This window comes from Megalops cyprinoides, chromosome 13 (genome assembly GCF_013368585.1).
Source record: "Megalops cyprinoides isolate fMegCyp1 chromosome 13, fMegCyp1.pri, whole genome shotgun sequence".
Taxonomy (NCBI): Eukaryota; Metazoa; Chordata; class Actinopteri; order Elopiformes; family Megalopidae; genus Megalops; species Megalops cyprinoides.
The window spans coordinates 1,975,840-1,995,078 of NC_050595.1; the positions used below are offsets into that span (position 1 = coordinate 1,975,840).

General features: G+C 48.3%; 1 protein-coding gene across 1 annotated transcript in view; it reads right to left on the minus strand.

The window, feature by feature from the left end:
• Positions 1-782: 782 nt before the first annotated feature.
• Positions 783-19,239, minus strand: part of necab2 (N-terminal EF-hand calcium binding protein 2) — an 83,289-nt gene continuing 64,832 nt past the window's right edge. Inside the window, exons 8-13 of the mRNA XM_036544182.1 lie at positions 16,526-16,605; positions 9,071-9,127; positions 5,326-5,438; positions 2,757-2,834; positions 1,177-1,268; positions 783-886 (exon numbers count right to left, since the gene is read on the minus strand). Coding sequence (XP_036400075.1) covers positions 858-886; positions 1,177-1,268; positions 2,757-2,834; positions 5,326-5,438; positions 9,071-9,127; positions 16,526-16,605 — 449 coding nt within the window. The 3' untranslated portion in view covers positions 783-857. The remainder of the gene's footprint in view (positions 887-1,176; positions 1,269-2,756; positions 2,835-5,325; positions 5,439-9,070; positions 9,128-16,525; positions 16,606-19,239) is intronic.

A 19,239-nucleotide genomic window follows, 5' to 3' on the forward strand; every position in this document is an offset into this window, starting at 1 on the left:
GTCCCAAACCTGAACGATCCTGCACTGTCCGACTGTATGACACGGAAACAAGAAAAATCAAGGACCCAATGAAACTTCGCCACACAACCCAAAGCTGGTGCCCAAACCCTGAAGGGGCTGTCTCATTGGTCAGCTGTCCTGTAGGTGAGAGATGTCCTAGACATGCAACACCTCTGTTGTGGTGTGGGCTCCAGAGATGGGTCATGTGGCAAACTGCCCCACAGTGCCGTTCTTTCGTAACAGTGTTAGAGGGGGAGGAAATAGCGGGCAGAAGCTGCAAGATCCTGGACTACCCTGATAGACCCCTCTCTCAGGCTCGGGCTGATGGGGAAGCTAATGAAGACTACTGGTTATGAATCATGGTAAGATGTTCTTTGAAGATAGAACTTTTTATGATAAAAGCCTTTCCATTTCATAGATATTTTCTCTCTCTGTATATATATTTTTATATATATATATATATCTTTTTTAGTAAATCACCTTTTTTATTCATATACATTGTGCTTGTAGACAGGCTCTAGTGTTCGTGGGGACAGTGGCCAAATTTCTGCTGTGTGCAGCGCTCCTCTCTGTCTAGGTGGTGGGTGAGCTTGTCACTTATTTATTATCGATTATTGATTATTGATTATATATTATTGTTTTCCTTTGCTGTTCTGGCCTCCGAGACCATGCGCTCCCTGCATTTTGCCTCTGTAGTTTATCAAACAGACACGGTTTGGTAATACGTTACAAAAGAGAAGAGAGAGAGGGTGCTCCTCTTCCACGCGGGGGTGGGGGGGCAGGGGGGAGGGGGGAGGGGGCGACTGCAGAGAAGGCTCCGGGCGTGGCACCTCACCTGCCCAGAGGCCCCTCCCACATCAGTCTCTGTTCAGGGTGCACCAGGCGGCTGTGGGGGAGACACAAACAGAGCCGTTAGGGAGCGCTCCGTAAACACAGCGCTCCCGAAAGCAAACGCTTCCCTCGGCAGGAGGGTTTCCTGCTCGAAAACTCCATAATTCTCTTCATGGCTTAGTTAGGCCTGAGCTGAGTAAATGTATGGAATTTAATAAAATGCGCTTGTGTAAAACGGACACATGGTGAGGCACTGGCTGTGGTCCTGTGCGCGGTTGCTGAGGGGGCGGCGGGGCGGGGGCTGAGTGTGCCGCACGCCGACCGCGCTTCGCCCCCGGCACTCACCCGGCACAGCCACCGTGGACACAGCCTCTGGCTGGCACAGCGTGTCCACCTTCACATGCTGGAACGCCTTACAGGACACCGTCTGCAGGTGCCTGAGAGAGAGAGAGAGAGAGAGAGGTAAGGCATCACTGCGCTTTACACACACACACACACACACACACACACACACACACACACTGTCTCTCTCTCACACACACACACACACACACACACACACTGTCTCTCTCTCACACACACACACACACACACACATATACACACACACACACACACACACACACACACACACTGTCTCTCTCTCACACACATATACACACACACACACACACACACACACACACACACACATATACACACACACACACACACACACACACACACACACACACACACACACACACACACACACACACACACACACACACACCCCGTGGGAGAGCGGTGTGATCGCTGGCGTTCATTAATATGGGAAAGTGACAGAAGTGGGTCACCTATGATGGGACAGCCCTGGAGCAGAGGCATGCAGAGGCACGCGGAAACCCCTCCCCCAAACCCCGCCACCCCCGCTCAGCGTTCCCCAATGCATTTACTCATCAGACATATTCATGCAGCACTCTCAGCAAACAACACAGCAAAGAGTAACCAAGCAGGGAGAGGAGGGAGCACAGCGCATTACAGCACAGCACAGCACATTACAGCAGCACACAGCACAGCACAGCACAGCGCATTACAGCACAGCACAGGGCATTACAGCACAGCACAGGGCACGGCATTACAGCACAGCACAGCGCATTACAGCACAGCACAGCGCATTACAGCACAGCACAGGGCATTACAGCACAGCACAGCGCATTACAGCACAGCACAGCGCAGGGCATTACAGCACAGCGCAGGGCATTACAGCACAGCACAGTGCAGGGCATTACAGCACAGCACAGCGCATTACAGCACAGCACAGGGCATTACAGCACAGCACAGGGCATTACAGCACAGCACAGCACAGCGCATTACAGCACAGCGCATTACAGCACAGCACAGCACAGCACAGCGCATTACAGCACAGCACAGGGCATTACAGCACAGCACAGCACAGCGCATTACAGCACAGCACAGGGCATTACAGCACAGCACAGCACAGCGCATTACAGCACAGCGCATTACAGCACAGCACAGCACAGCACAGGGCATCGCAGCACAGCACAGTGCATTACAACACAGCACAGGGCATTACAGCACAGCACAGCACAGCGCATTACAGCACAGCACAGGGCATTACAGCACAGCACAGCACAGCGCATTACAGCACAGCACAGCGCATTACAGCACAGCACAGCACAGCACAGGGCATCGCAGCACAGCACAGCACAGGGCATCACAGCACAGCACAGCACAGGGCATTACAGCAGCACACAGCACAGCACAGCACAGCGCATTACAGCTGGAATGGGATGCAAGCAGAGATTTTATAACACGCGCCCCCATCTCTTCTCTGTTTCAGTTAAAAGATGGCAGTGGCTTCCTCATGAATTTTCACAGAAAATGAAAATGAAATAATGGCATTAAAGAATTTAAGCTTTTACCGTTTCCACTCCTCCTCTCCGTCCCAGAACTCATAAACGACAAAGGAGACTCCATCCGGCAGCCTCACTGCAGTCACACTGGAGAGAGAGAGAGAGAGACAGAGAGAGAGAGAGAGAGAGGGGGAGAGAGAGAGAGAGAGGGAGAGAGAGAGAGAGAGAGGGAGAGAGAGAGAGAGAGAGAGAGAGAGGGAGAGAGAGAGAGAGAGAGAGAGAGAGAGGGAGAGACAGAGAGAGAGAGAGGGGGAGAGGGAGAGGGAGAGGGAGAGAGAGAGAGAGAGAGAGAGAGAGAGGGAGAGACAGAGAGAGAGAGGGGGGGAGAGGGAGAGGGAGAGAGAGAGAGAGAGAGAGAGAGAGAGGGAGGGAGAGAGGGAGAGGGGGAAAGAAAAAGAGAAAAAGAGAGGGAGAAAGAGAGAGAGAGAGGGAGAGGGAGGGAGAGGGAGAGAGAGAGAGAGAGAGAGGGAGAGAGAGGGAGAGGGGGAAAGAAAAAGAGAAAAAGAGAGGGAGAAAGAGAGAGAGAGAGGGAGAGGGAGGGAGAGAGAAATGGACAGAGGGAGGAGAGAGGGAAAAAGAGTGGGACAGAACACAAAGGAAGGAGAGAAGTAAAAAAGAGGAAGAGGAAGGTAGAAAGACAGAGGGAGATAAACAAGGAAAGAAGGGACAGGCAAAAGAAGAAGGTCAGTTTCATAAGTATGAGAACATCATTTACTACATTCTTCCTCGCTGTCTGTTCTCCCTCCGCACAGCAGCTTACGGCTCTCTCTGGGGTTGTCCCATCTTTGATTGGCCCTGATTCATTTCTGTCCATTTCACCACCTGTGAAATTCACTGTGCATTTTCCCCATCGGCCACCAGGTGGCAGCCTCACAGATGACATTGCCTTAGAGCAGCAGTACTGCAGTTACATGCAGCTGAGGGCAGGCTGCTTTGCAACCTCTTTCACACAGTCCTGCTGTGTCTCACTGACCACCCGCAAAGGGACACGGCGCTGCTTGAGCTTTGGGCAGACTTTATTTCACAGGGGGGACTGTAGAACTGTGGGGTCCAGGGTGAATCAAACAACTGAGGAATGGCTGTTTCACCATGAGTCTCGTGTGTGTGTGTGTGTGCGAGCAGTGTGTGTGTGTGAGTGTGTGTGTGTGTGTGTGCAGTGTGTGTGTGTGTGAGCGTGTGTATTTGCAGTGTGTGTATGTGCAGTGTGTATGTGCAGAGTGTGTGTGGTGCATGTGTGTGGTGCGTGTGTGTGTGTATGTGTGTGTGTGTGCAGTGTGTGTGTGGTGCGTGTGTGTGTGTGGTGCGTGTGTGTGTGTATGTGTGTGTGTGTGCGTGAGCGTGTGTGCGGTGTGTGCAGAGTGTGTGTGTGTGCGCGCGTGTATGTGTGTGTGAGCGTGTGTGTGTGTGTGTGTGTGTGAGCGTGTTTGCGTTTGTGCGAGGTGTGAATGATGCAGTCTGTGATATTAACAGGGCCCATTAAACATGGAGGCCGATGGCAGAGTAATAGAGAGTAGCTACAGCACAGCCCATCAGCAGCTGTAATGTGGGAGAAACCAGCTTCTCACTGATGTATTATTCAGTGCAGCCTACATCACCACGGCACTACAAATCGCTCCTGATGACACGCGCTCGCTTGCTTAAAGCTTACATTCTGGGAGCACTTTGGAAGAAGAATATAAAAGTTCAGTGGATGCTCCTCTGAGTCGACTCTACTCTCCACAGATATGAGACAGAGAGGGGGACTGTACACTCTCTCTCTCTCTCTCTCTCTCTCTCTCTCGCTCGCTCTCCCTGCCCAACTCTCTTTTTATATTTGTCCCTAGCTCTCTCTCCCTCTGTCTCTCCCCCTCTTCCTCTTTTCCCCTCCTATAGCTTCCTCTCCCTCTCTCGCCCCCTCTCTCTCTCTGAGGGTGTGCTGCTCTCTCTCTTCTCCAGCTCCTGACACTTTCTTGTCTTTTGTCTTTTCTGGCCTCGTTCTGCTGACGAGGGCAGCTGCAGGATTCTCATTCAGATTCACTTTCCTAATGAGCCCCCCCCCCCGTCAGCTCACAGACCTGTGGACAGGACTGAGCTTCCGAAAGCATACTCTTCCTCTACAGCTGCTGACTGTAGAGGAAGAGTATGCCACCCTGCCCCCCACCCTGCTCCCCCCCACACCACGCTTTCTCACTCTGCACCAGGGAAGTTATGCCCCCCCCCCCCCCCCCCCCCATTTCATCACCACTGCATCACTGCAGTCTGCACGCCACTCGACATAAGAAAAAAAAGCAAATCCATTTCAACAGAGTAATTACAGATCAACAACGCATGGACCTGGAAGCAGCCAGTCACAGGAAGTGGGGCAGAGAGGAGCTGGGCTGGTGAATGTATTGCATGCGAATGTGAATAAAGTTACATTCAGAGTGCAGGTTGGTCAGACAGACACAGGGGTCGATGGACAGACAGTCGCACAGATAGATAAGCAAAAAGAAATGAAGCCAGCTGGACAGAAGGAGAGAGAGACAGCCATGTTGGAAAACAGCCAGATAGAGAGGGCAGCGGGACAAACAGCGGGACAGACGGACACACAGACACTCACTGGAAGCAGTCTCTCTGGGCAGAGACGTTCTTCAGGTACTGCTTCAGAGCCTCACAGAACTCCCCCAGGTGCTTCTGGGATACAGTCATCTCCTGACGAATCAGGTAGAGAGACTGAAGAAAGGGGAAAAGTGGGGGGGGGGGTGAGAGGAGAGATTTGTTAGTTATTGACTGCTGTCAATCGGGAAACAGCTGTGTGTATCTAGCCTGAGTTCTTCAGCTTTTAGGCACCAGCACCACAGAAGGTAAAGCATAATTAGCAATGTATCAGTGTCAACAATGCAAATAATCAAGCCAATAGATCCAGCCAGACAAGACAAAAAACCCTCTTTTCTTAGCTTGTTGAGTGAGTGTTGAGTGAGGTCGAACCGCAACACACGCTCCAGTCTGTGTGTAATACCCACAGCTCACCAGTACCTTCACACGCACCACTCTAAGCAGCATGCTGCTGCTTCCCTCAGGTGTGAAGCCAGGTGAGAGAACTTCATTTAGCATCGCAGCGGTTAAAGGCTGTCAGTTTGTTCCCAACATTCACATCTGTGTGGCAGATAATTGCACAGCTCCTGTCCAGCAGCTCACGGAAAGCAAACGGGTTATTCTGTGGAAAAGTAGATCAGTAAAACCCCAAAAACAGAAGACTTCACAGCCGAAGTCACGCTACGCGCATGCTCTGCCTCCTGTGTTGGGCCCAGTGTCCTCCTCCCAGCCCCTGACAGACACCTGAGCCTTACAGCAGCCGTATCTGAAAGCAGAAATCAAAGTCGTATTTGCAGGGACAAGCTGAGGGGACTTCACGTCCCGTGGGAATTTGGTGAAGCCATCGTTTGATATTTTCTGGGAGTTTAAGGCGAGGAGAGGAGCTGTGTCTCTGATGCTCATTCCGTCCAATGTCACTGCCGGTCAGTTCCTTTTTTCCCACACAAAGCTGAGAGAAGGTGATGGTGGGTCTGTGTGACACCCTCTCATGTCGTATTTAAAGCCCTCACTTTTTGAAAATGTCTCAGGCTGGACCTCTGGGAGGCTATGACCCTCCGCTCTGAGAGGCGAAGGCGGGAACCTGCACCTCCAATAAAAGAAACAAGCATTGAACTTCCTCTTGCAAACGCCAAGTGAACAACTTCAGCAGGGACCAATAAAAATGCAGAACGGCTGAATTCTGAACACACACAGGGACGATTGGTGAGGGAAATCTGGCTGGAGCCAAGAGCGAAACGCTTTCCCACCGTTGATGGATGCAGTGCTGCTCCTGGCCGCTGGTGCCAGGGTCCCCCAGGAGCCACGGCTATTACACTGTTCATCGATAACGCGTTCAGGTAGACACAAATTCTCATTAGTTATCATACTGGTCATATTATAAGATGTCAAGCTATTGATCGCAGATGTGTACTGATACAAACGTAATGATAATGGCTAATGATATACATATCTGAGGCCGATACATGGCCGGGTCCACAGGCCCTGACTCATAACCAATCAGAGAATTAATCGCAATCGCTGGCTGGAATCACAGTCTCCCCGGAGTGGTTATTAATATGTGCTTCAGCTGTGCTTTGTTCCAGTCCTCCTGCAGCAGATGAGTAGCCCTTTCCCAGGAAGAAAGCAGCCGCAGCCTCTGAGCAAATCTGAGCAAGAGCTTGACAGGAAGGGAGATCACATCACTAACCAGCATCCTTTCTGTATAGGAGCAGGCCAATTTACTGTGGGGTCCTATGATGTTACACCTATAGGAGGGGGGTGGGGGTGTCCCTTGGGTATGAGGCAGAGACGTAGGGGGTGTTGGAGGTGTGGGGGTAGGGAGCAACCTCCAAGTGCAGAAGCTGAATTCACAGTTACCATGGAAACTGGGAAATACGGGTTTGTTCTTCAGCCCTAACCCAACATCCCCCCACCATCCCCAAATCCCCCTCCCCCCACCCCGCATGCGCGCGCATGCACGCACGCACGCACACAGAATTTACCCATCATTTTCTCTGTTAGAGAAGTTGTGTGCTGTACCTGCCGGGTAATCTGTCACTCATTCATTCATTTTTCCTTGTACTGTTAGTCTTAAGACAGAAAAAACACCAGCAAACACCACAGAGGAGAATAATGTCAGAGAAAAGACGCTGCCGGCGAGAGATTCCCTCTCTGCACAGCACTGTGCTCCGCCCCTCCCGTGATGGGGCTCCAGCTGAGAGCTCTGTAGCAGAGCTCTCTCTCAGGAGGAACGCCTCTCCCGTTCTGACAATGCGGAGGATTTCCCTGTGCCGCTCACTACCTAAAACCGCTGTGACTCAGCTCAGGCGGCGGAATGGGAGATCGCGGAAAGGAACGCTCAAACGCCTCCTTTTGGAGGTGCACAGATGTGCTGCTGCAGCCTCCTAGCACTCTTGCTCGAGTCCTGCGACCGCTCCGTCCGAGACTGCCCGGTGAGAGCGACAGGCCAGGCTTCAGCCCATTTGTTTTTAGCAGCATTTTTGTTTTTGATAATGTTATCCAGTTACACAGCTGGGTATTTACCAGGATAATTGTGGGTTAAGCACCTTGCCCAAGGGTACAGCAGCAGTGCCCCAGTGGGGAAACGAACCAGCAACCTTTCGCTTATGAGTCCTGCTCCTTTCCACTATGCTACACTGCCACCCCACCTTTGCGTTCATGAATCAGTTCGAGCTAGAAGGGTACAGAGCCGCATAGTGCTACTGTATGTCGGGACATGTGACAGACAGCTGGATGCTACACGCTCTTTTATAATTTGCAGACTGTTTGCATACATACGCACTCTGGACATCTGGCCTGTGGAGCAATGTCCTTATTTGAAACCCGAATGACCAATGAACTTTGATTAATGAAATCGATTTCAGAATTCCCGGAACTGGGTCCAAAATTTATTTCAACACGTTTCTGAGGTGAGGAGAGAGGTAACAGAGATGGCAACTGAGGCACGTAATGGAGGTCTTTTAATTTGCAAATTGGCCTTTGGATGATATGCCTTTCCTTGATCACCAGCACTTCTCATTGGACAACAGACCTCTCTCCAATCATCACTGCTTCTCATTGGACAACAGTCCTCTCTCTGATCACCAATGCATCTCATTGGACAATACGCCTCTCCCCAAGCAACTGTTCTTCTCATTGGCTAACAGCTTGCTTAGGGTCTGCTGCTCCGAAACGTGACTACCTCTTTTCCCCCGCCTGCCACAAGCATTCCTGCCACCAGCTCAGCAGCTTTGAATTGCTGTAACACCTGAACCCGCCGCGAGTTTGAGCTCAGGTGTGGAGCCCTCCCACAGCGGCCGAGCCAACACCTGCGTGAACACCTGTGCAGGACGCACCGGTTACCACAGATTTACAGCACTGTGGAGAGGAAGTACATACGTGCTAAACAGGAAATGACCTCAAACAGCGTACACAGACACATGCTGCTACATGCCCATTTGCAACAAGATTCTCTAAGGTGCATTAATGTACACCTATTGGGCAGAGCCTGACGGGGGGGCTGGGGGCTTAGGAATGAGATAAACAGCATGCAGATGGATCCCAAAGTGCATGCTGGGAAAAGGACAAACACCTGATGCATTATGTGGTTGCATGTGTCTCTATGTGTCAGGAGGTGACATGCTCATGGTTTGCAAGCGTTTGCAGCATGGTATTGGGTTGCTGCCAAGGGTTACTAACTTAAAAAAGCTTTCTTAACAGGCAAGAGAGCCACCTTTGGTGTGGCTTTAGCTCTTCTGGTAAGACTCTGGAGTGCAAAAGATGCTACTTACTGCGCTGGCTGTACCATCAGTGTCTGTTAGCCTCTGGTGAAGGTCAAACCACACTGTCTGTAACAAGAACCAACAAAAAAAAAGGAAATGTGAATTTACACCTTGCAGCGCCATGTAACACCACCAGGGCGGCGCTGTTCTTACACCCATTAAACTGCATTGACTTAATTTCTGTAAAAACAAGGAGGTCATTCAAAACCTCAGGACTGTCCAAGACACCCTCTCCTTGCCTTCCTGTATCCTGTCTTGACCAACCAAGGTGTTAAAAGACGACTCATCTCATTCCCATCTCTTAACGCTGACAGCAGAAATGAATGAAGACATTCTGACAAAAGCCACAAAAGAGAAAAATACACTAATTTAATAATATTATAACCTATGACAGAGAGAAAAGACTTCCCATTACAATTAGGAAAGACTGCAGAAAAAACACAAAAAACTGTGAATATTTAGATTTATAAAAGCGATAGCTGTAGCCCCTCTTTCTGATTGGCCTATGCGGCATCCCAGCCCTGCACATAATCATGGTTATCACAGATAAAATCCTCTTACCTCTTAGTGTAAATAATATCATTTCATGCATAGGCAAAAGATCTAGCCAACAGTAGCTTAAAGAACAGACTGAACTCCACAACACCATAGTGTTGAATGAAACAGGAAAGTAAAAGCTCTCAAAACAAAGAAAAAAAGTCAACTTGTTAATTACCTATGCAATTATTTATCTCCTTAATCAAACAAGCCAACTTCTTAATTCGCTACCTGGTTCCACATGTTGTCAAAATAAAGGTATATAAATCATTTGCTGTGCAAAAGCTAGAGCTATTAATACAGTACTGGCTGGAATACAAGTTTACAAGTTTGGATACAAGTGACTGTGCTGGTTAGCTAGATAATGACAACTGAACTTATTTGTAGGTGCTTACTCTACTTGCTAGGTAGGTACTGGCTGCATCTACATGTGTACAACAGTGATAAACCTCCTCAGGACCATGCTGCCGAGGGTTTGCAAAACGGCCATCACCATCACAGGTCCCCCTGATCACAGCCACATTTCCCTGCCATACAGAGATAATCAAACGCTCGCTTAGAGGGAAGGGATATCATTTCTGTGAGCGGGGATGAAGCAGGGAGCTCACTACAGAGCAAGCAGAGGCTAAACACCAGCAACACGCCACCAGCTAATGCTGTACAGGATGAGTGCTGACTCAGAGTCAGGTGAGCCAGAGCCATGCACGATTAATGGAAATGTCCACATACTGTAAATATGAATAAATAACAGGTCTGTGGTCATCTAGCTACCACTGCAATGTTGCTGTAACATTTCTGTAGACCAGCCAACTGCACAGCCACCATTTCTTCTTCACTCATTCATCTACTTTAGATTATTTTTTTTTTTTTTAAATTCTCCTTAAAATTGTTTTGAATATGAAGCAACCGTTTTTACGAAAGCAGTAAGGCACTCAAGGCCCTGTGATATCATGACTGGTGTTGTTTGCGCAGAAGCAGACTTTGAGTATTTACATTAGGCAGGACAAATAATTATTTAGTCTATTGTTTACTTGTTCCCTGAGGACAGCCCTTTCAGTACAGAATAAATGTGTCAGAGCAAAGGCAAGAGCTGCAATAAGAAGGTGAACTGCATTTCTACGCTGAGAGAACAGTGACAGATGAGAGAGAACTGACGGAAAAATGGGCAACATCTCGTGCAATCAGACACAGCTCTCTGAGATTCAGACGCTGGCCACAGACCTGGGCGTGCTCCCATCACCTTCCAAGGCCAGCATGTTCACTGAGTACCTGTCGCTCAACTCATCCGCTCACCTGAGCGCTCGCTACGCAGACCTTCAGCGCTCTCTCACCCCTGATCAGCTGACTGCCTTCAACCACAGCCTGCGGTCCACAGTGGGAGAGAGCGGGAGAGTGACGATGGGGGGTGTGGGTGTGGTGGCCCTGTCCCTGGCCCTGCTGTTCGATGTCCTCGCCCAGCAGGTGAAGAACCGGAATGGGACGTCCGATCCCATCCAGAGACTTTTTGGAGAGGGAGATGGGGGCAGCATCTCTGAGACCGGAACCGTCATCAGCGAGTACCTGAAACTTGTCCCGCGGATCGCCAACGACCCACAGCGGATGAAGGAGGAGACTGAACGCTATGAACAGAGACTCAATGTCACGCTGTTCAGACACATGGAGAGTATGGCCGAGTCCAAGAACGTCAGTGTATCAGAGTGGACCGGTTTTGCACATGGTGGCATGTTTAATTTTCACATGAAGATTCACCTGCTTCGCTTAGGTTCAGACAAACCCCAGGATCAACTGTTGGAAAACACATACTTCTTGAAACGTCTCAGACAGACTAGTGAGAAAGTCCTAGAAGTTGGTTTCCATGAGTTTAAACATTTTTTTGAACACCTCAGAGCTTTAAGTCCAAAAAAACGTAAACTACTCGACTTATGCAAGAACGACCAACCTGCCATCTCTTACATGTATACTTTTGGCCTACTCAAGGGGACCCATCTGTTCCTTAAGTACAAAAAAGGTACTGATAGTTTAATCAACCAGAGAGATGATTTTTACTTACACAGAAAAGAAAGCAAATAAAATATACAGTTTTATTTCATAACTTCTCATCATAGATGATCAGGCTTTCGTGAACCTGGAACCTCTCTCTCATATTCAAACTGAGAATGTTTTGTATTGTCAAAGCAAGGTTAAAAATGTGAAATATATAACACAATAAACACAATACCGGTGGAAATTTAACAGTGTCATTGAATCATTTTATAAATATTGTATACATATACACAAAAACTGTAATAAACACACAAACACACACATATACATACATACATACACGGGGGCTAACAGAATGACAAAAATGAGGGGACAAAATTAAAAGCTTTATTTTGTTTTTGCCTGTATTTACTAGCCGTACTGTAAGAACTGGAAACATTTCCTTCCAAGAAATCCCTTCCCAATCCCCAGTATAACCATTGTCTCTGTGAATCCCTCTGTGAATTTGAATCAGTTTTAAACAATGTCCTTTTCTGCACTGTTTCATCAAGCATGTTATTATGTGGCAAACAGATTCCATTACTCTCCCATCATTACGAATCTCTGGCTGACGGGATATGAGCTTCTGCAGTAGCGTCCCCAAACAGCTGCTAAGAACATCTTACTCCCTGCAACACATCGAGGCTACTGTCACACGTAACGAATACTTCACTGTGCACCCGGTCTGAAAAAGGGCCCGGTCTATACACTGCTTATACCAGCCGAAGCTTCATCCTCTCCAGGGTCTGCATTACATGGGAATTAAATTCACAATGTGTGAAAATCTATCAACTCAGTCTGGAAAGGGAACCGATAGCTGGGCTTCCAAATGCATGCATGCGTGTGCGTGTGTGCGTGCGCGTGTGTGTGCGCATGTGTGTGCGTGTGTGTGCGTGCATTTGTTGGCGGAGTAATTCTTCTGATTCTGGTAAATGCTCCTGCTCCTTTGCGCCAATGCAGACTCTAAATATTATCACAAGATTGCACAAAAATAAATTGACTGGCACGTGTCATGAAAAAAATGACATTTCAGCTCAGTTAATACACCACATATCAGCATAAAAAGCACCTGCCCGGGAGAGAGTGCTACTCAGATCTCCTAAGTAACACCAGAGAAGAGGCAGCAGACAGCAGTGGCACTGCTCCTGATTGTGTGCAGTGATAAAGACTTTGAATATTTGCACCAGGCTGTACAAATAGAACATCAGTTGATTATTAGCAAATGCCATTCAACTGTAAACTGTAAGCAGAGTTTAAATAGCCGACCCAACCGAAGACAGTGCAAGCAGACAGCACAGGAGAGAAGCTGAACTACATTTCAACTTTGATAAAACAGACGAGAGAGAGAAACAGAGGAGAGAGAGAAACAGAGGCAGAGAGATTCAGAACCATGGGAAATGCAGAGGTTGTCCCATCGTGCAGTATTCCTGACCTGTTTGAGGTGTATCAGCTGGGCACAGGGCTAGGTGTCATTCCCAAGACATCCATGGACAGCATGTTCACTGACTACCTGTCCCTCAGCTCCTCTGCTCACCTGAGTGATCACTACACACGTGTGAAGTGCTCTCTAACCCCTGATCAGCTGACTGCCTTCAACCACAGCCTGCGGTCCACAGTGGGAGAGAGCGGGAGAGTGACGATGGGGGGTGTGGGTGTGGTGGCCCTGTCCCTGGCCCTGCTGTTCGATGTCCTGGCCAACCAGGTGAAGACCCGCAACGGGACATCGGATTCCATCCAGAGAATTTTTGGAGAGGGAGATGGGGGCAGTATCTCTGAGACCGGAACCATCATCGGCGACTACCTGAAACTTGTCCCGCGGATCGCCAACGACCCACAGCGGATGAAGGAGGAGACTGAACGCTACGAACAGAGACTCAACGTCACGCTGTACAGACAGATTGAGGGTATAAAATCAGCTACCAACTTAAGCATTTCAGACATTTTAACGGTTATCCACGGAGTCGATTTCCACCACCACATGAAGGTCCACATGGCTCGTTTAGGAGTGGCTATACCCCGAGAGCAACTGGTGAGAATCAGCCAGCAAGACTTCCAACTCACGGCCGAAAACATAGCCCCAAATTACATAGAGAAGCTGAAGACCCTCAGTCCTGAAAACGAAGATTTACTCGAGAAGTGCAAAGAGAATGAATTTTTCTTGCGTCTCTATTCTATTCTGAACTTGCTACGCAGCCTGCCACCCTTCTTTTTCGGGGACAGCCCAAAACAAATTGACAGGCTGCTCAGCCAGAGAGACGACTTCTTCCTTCACAGTACGTAAGGATGTAGGTCACTCAGCTTCACACTTTTTCACCATAAATGATGGAGGGACTGTAAATGTACATGCTCTCTCTGAAATTCAGAATGCGCTTTTAATTTGCCTCATGGTGTCTCAGTGTGCAGTACTGCCAAAGTGGGGCAAATATATCATGTGTAATGACAACAAAAATTATAAAGAAATTGAACATGGAAATATATTATATATAGATTTACTGTTACATGTTGAACCAGAATGATAGCATAGGAACTGAGGTGTAAGTAGATATAGAATGCAGCACCTAGAGATACATTCTACCAGAGAGCTGAGAGCATATAAAATCATCAGTTACAGCAATCACATCTACAGGAAGGATCTAACTCCTTCAAAGGATACTTCATTTGCTCAAATATTTGCAGAAAATGCATCTGCAAGAATACCTTGTTGTCAGATTTGAGCACATAGAAAGCATATAATAACACTTTGAAAACCATCATGACACATTAGTAAATGAGTTTAAAACAATTAACTGTGAAGATCTAGCGAGGGTTTGAAAATGAAATTAATCATCCATCATTTAGATATCAGCCGTTATGTTTGGCTTAGCTTTGCAAAATGTAGCTCACAATACAACATTATTTCAAAACGGACACTGCTAATAAGGAAAAAAGCTATAACATGATTGAACATACTTTTTTTCCTTTTACTGTCTAATATTCATAATATACTGTGGGTTTGAGTTTGAGTGCTGTATCACTTTTATAAAACAGATCAACATAAAGTAAGAAACGAGAGCTAAATGAACAGGCTGTATTGATTACATGAAACTACCATTGAAGGGAGTGCCTAGCTTATAGTGACACTAGTGATACAGCGACGTTCCTAAATTTATACAGGCCTATATAGTGCAGCTGGATTTGCCAACTAGCCAGCGAACAAGCTCACAAACAACCTGTCTCTTACTGATGTGGAATGTATCGATTACAATATTAACGTTTGTAAATCCCTGATGATATTAAATGATGTGATAAAATTCAGTTTCGTTATTGTAGGGGTGTGTTTTTTGGAAGCGAACTGGGCACACTCCGCTGTCCGTCAATCCAGCGTGGTAAATCTTGACCAGCGAAACCATGGAAACGGCAGAACCTTGGAATGCCACACAGACAGGATGGGTATAAGCTTGTACACTCGCTCAATGGGAGCAACTGAGGGCACATGAATGTTGATTCTGCAGGCTGGGATACTCTCAAACAGAGGATCAGGTGCCATTTGACGGGAATCCGAGAAAAAATGCCGTTTGGAAGGCAACGTTGCAGAGCAAGTGTGGACACCTGCGGTCCGCAGACGGTAAGGTGATCGTGTGTGCAGGAGGGTGGGCTGAGAACCGAGCTGCTGAAGGTGTAACTGGTGTGAAGTGAGCAAGCGAGTTTCGAACCGATGTTCTCGATGCTCAGCTAAACCTTTATGACCAGCGTCGTTACCAGCTGAGCTAAAGGAAAATACCCCTCAACTCTACTGGAAACAGCGCTACCTAATCTTAGTCTCAGGGAGTGACGTTACCGCAGAAACTCCTGTGCTACATGCTACCCTGCTAGCTTTTACGCAGGACTCTCACAAGTTATTCATTTCAGCTCTGCTATAAAGGCGTGTTTGGAGAGGCTGTTCTGCACGTTGCAGGCCTCTTCTTTGTTTCCCTGACTCGGCTGTGCTTAGCTGAGCGTGGATAAACCTTGATATTTTTAGCCACAGAAATAAAAGCTATTGCCAGCAAAAAATGGCCATATTAACTAAGGACTCCATTAGGCCTGCACACTCACTGCCTGTAAGATTGTGTGTGTTTGTATGTGTTTATGTGAGCGTGTGTGTATGTTTGTGTGTGTCTATGTGCATGCACTCGTGTGTGTGTGTGTGCACGTGTTTGTGCTTGTGGGTATGATGACTGGGTAGCAGGAATGGCTTTCCCAATGTCACAGCACAGAGCCCCGGGGTTTCTTCACTGCATTCACCTGGAGGTTCTGGTGAGGGGCTGGGAGGTGTGTGAGGTGGCACTGACTACATGAAGCGCTGACGGCTCTTTGTCCAGAGAAACACCAAGCAGCCGAGGAAAGGCCTGTAGTGGGAGTGCAGGGTAAGGAGGGCGTGTCTGAGTCTGAACCCAGCCTTCTGCTGCCAGGCTGGGCCACAGCCAGGGGTTTGGAGACCCTCGGCTTAATTACAGTTTATCAAAATTACCTGACTGCTTGCCTGGGTCAATAATCGGCACTAATGAGCAGATGTTCCAGGTGAGCCCAGATACGTTTTTAGTGTGCGCAGACAGCGTTCCTCTGAAATGCTGGAGTGTGGATCAGCTAGACTGGAGTTTCCTGATCCCAATCATTTTTGGGAAATCAGGGATTTTTTGCAAGGGAGAGTTTATGCTGGATCAACACCTGAAATTAGTCAAACTATAGTATAAACCGAACCAGTGTCATGAGTTCAAATCCTGCTTGGTGGCTATAGCTAAAAAGTCATAGAAAATAAGCACACACATCCAGAGTAGGATAAACACCAGGGGTATGTCACAAGGCAGAAACAGGGAGGGGCGTGTCTTCAGTAGGTTCAAGGGGTGGAGTTTGGGCTGAGGGTGAGGTTCAGGGGCGGGGTCCTACCTTGTTCTCAAGCCGTCCAATCAGCTCAGCCAGGCGGTTGATCTGTGCCTCCAGCCCCTCCTTCCTCACTTCCATTGGCCCTGAAAGGAGGAATCAGGTGTGCATCAGAATTTCCTTCTTTGGTCTGTGTCTGCACACCTCAGGACATCTCCTGTGCTTAGCTCCCGGTATCTCATCACCACGTATCCAGGCAAGGTCTGTAGTAGCACTTTTGGACCTCTGTCAGGCAAAAAGTTAAGTTCCTCTTATGGGTCATTGTTAGGAACTACGTCTATGCCGAGTTTCCTTCTTTGCTACTTATGAGGGCTATGCATAAGCGTGCCATAACAGCTTCGGTGGAGAGCTTATCCCAGCTCTGTTTTTATTTTGCTCGCGATGCCGAACCATGTTCTCACTGCTTTTATATGCATTATATGCATGTTGCCATGATGTTGCCAGAGATCATCTACGAAGAATATTTACATTTCATTTACATTTGTTCATTTGGCAGATGCTTTTATCCAAAGCAACTTACCCTATATGAAAAGTAATAATAATAATAAATAATAATAATAATAATAATAATAATCATAATAGTTGACTCTTCTTCACCCAGCTCCAGACACAAATTCTGATGCCATACAAAGTCCTGGTTGTGTCCTACAATAATTCAACCCCAGAGAGGGAAGTGTGATTCTAAAATAATAATAATTGTCATTCCAAGCAGGTGGGAATGTCCGGTATTTACTACTGGTGTGATGTCACAGAACGCCGTGGGTGTGTCCCTGTAAAATGTGCACACTGCCTGTACCCACGGCGACAGCTGACCCATGTTTCAGCACATCCTGAAATAAACGATTCCTCTGTCCTCTGCCATCAAACAAAGTAACAAACGACAGCTAAACTACAGCTAAAGCTTGGAACAGACCCTGGTGGGTCTGTTATAAAGTTAGTGCTCTGCAGAGTCAATGAGGGGCACTGCTTTGGCAGGAAGCAGAGTCACAATTCAACAGCAGCGGTGCTGAGTGTCCCCTCTCCTTCCTGTGTGCAATGACAGATGCCTAATTAACAAGGAAGAAAGGAGTCAGTGCGCCTTAACATCCTTACTCTGCCAGCTGCCAAGCCAAGAAGGGGAGAACACTTCAATCTGTCTTTGTGTGCATGTGTTCATGTGTGTTCATGTGTGTGCGCGCACATGCGTGTGCATGTGTTCATGTGTGTGCGCACACATGCGTGTGCATGTGTTCATGTGTGTCCGTGCACATGGGTGCGTGTGCGTGTGTTTATACCTGTGTGTTCATGCAAATACATTTGTGTGTGTGTTTATGTGCGTGCTTGTGTGCGTATTTCTGTGTGTGTATTTGCACGTTTGCATTTGTGTTTATGTTTGTGAATGCATGTTAGTGTGTGAGTATGTGCATGCTTGCACATGTTTTTGTGTGTTTAAGTGTGTGTGTGCATGGTTGTGTGTGCATGCGTGTTTGAGTGTGCGTGTGCATGGTTGTGTGTGCATACGTGTTTGAGTTGTGTGCATGTGTGGTTGAGTGTGCATGTGCGTGCGTGTTTCGGCGTGTTTGAGTGTGCGTGCGTGTGCGTGCGTGTGCTGGTGTGTTTTGGGCGGTGCGTGACGGAGGACAGTCCTGCAGACGACAGAGCTGCTGTAACTATGGCGATGGGGACAGGCTGCAGAGCAGGGACTCCCTGCCAGCCGGACGTCTGCCGGTGTCAGAGGTGAGACGGCACCTCCTGTTTGTGACTGCTTGTCTCGGGCGGGGACAACACCGTGACCAACAGTGTCTGTGCCGATGACAGGCGGCGCCATCTGCAGGTACGGGAGCATATGGCATAACATACGGCAGCTCTGGAGCTGCGCGCACAGAACAGGGGGGTGGAGCTCTGGGAACGTTCCGGAACACAGGGCACAGGCGCATTCCGGCCTGCTCAGAACTGTGCTGCCTGGCTGGGGCAGGTCCTCCATCGCGGGGGTCGCCCTCACAGGTCTCTATCCATACTGAGGGATGTGAGCCAAATGCAGGCCAGGTTTCACAGATGCGGATCAAAATGATACTTCTGAAATGAAACAATGCATGTGCATCTGCCCTTTGAGAGAAAGGGCGAGTAAGCCCAACGCCAGTTTCCCTACCTCAGTCACACACAGTGCTCCTGTGAATCTTACTGAGCTGGTGTCAGCAGGGTACGTAAGGAGGTGTCTGCCAACTCAAAACAGGATCAAAGAAATTAGGACGACCTCAAAAGAAATCAGTTGTCATTTCGAAGGTGAGGCCCTGAAAGGTGTGAGGTGCCGGAGTGTCGTGCTGTTCTCTGGCTGATATTTGAGGATGTCTGCACCACACACGTGTCGTGAAATGGCATTTCTCAAATAACGTCAATGTTTCACACGATTCTGTGCAGCGCTGTTCTGACAAGACAGTGCAGTGTGAGGAGAAGAGCTGTGTGACTCCACATCGAGTAACTCTGACCTGGATGTGGATGTGACAGCCTGGCAGAGATGGACAGAGCGAAAGAGAGAGAGAGAGGAAAGGAAAGAAGAGAATAGAGATGAGAGAAAGACACAGGGGAAAGACAGAATCCAAGGAGACGGGGGGAGGAGACAGAGAGAGAGAGAAAAGAGACAGGAAGAGAAAGGCTACAGAGAGAGAACACACAGAGGAAGAGAGGAGAGGGGCAGGGAGGAGGCAGGAAGGTAAATTGGGGGGGGGGTAGGGGGGATCAGC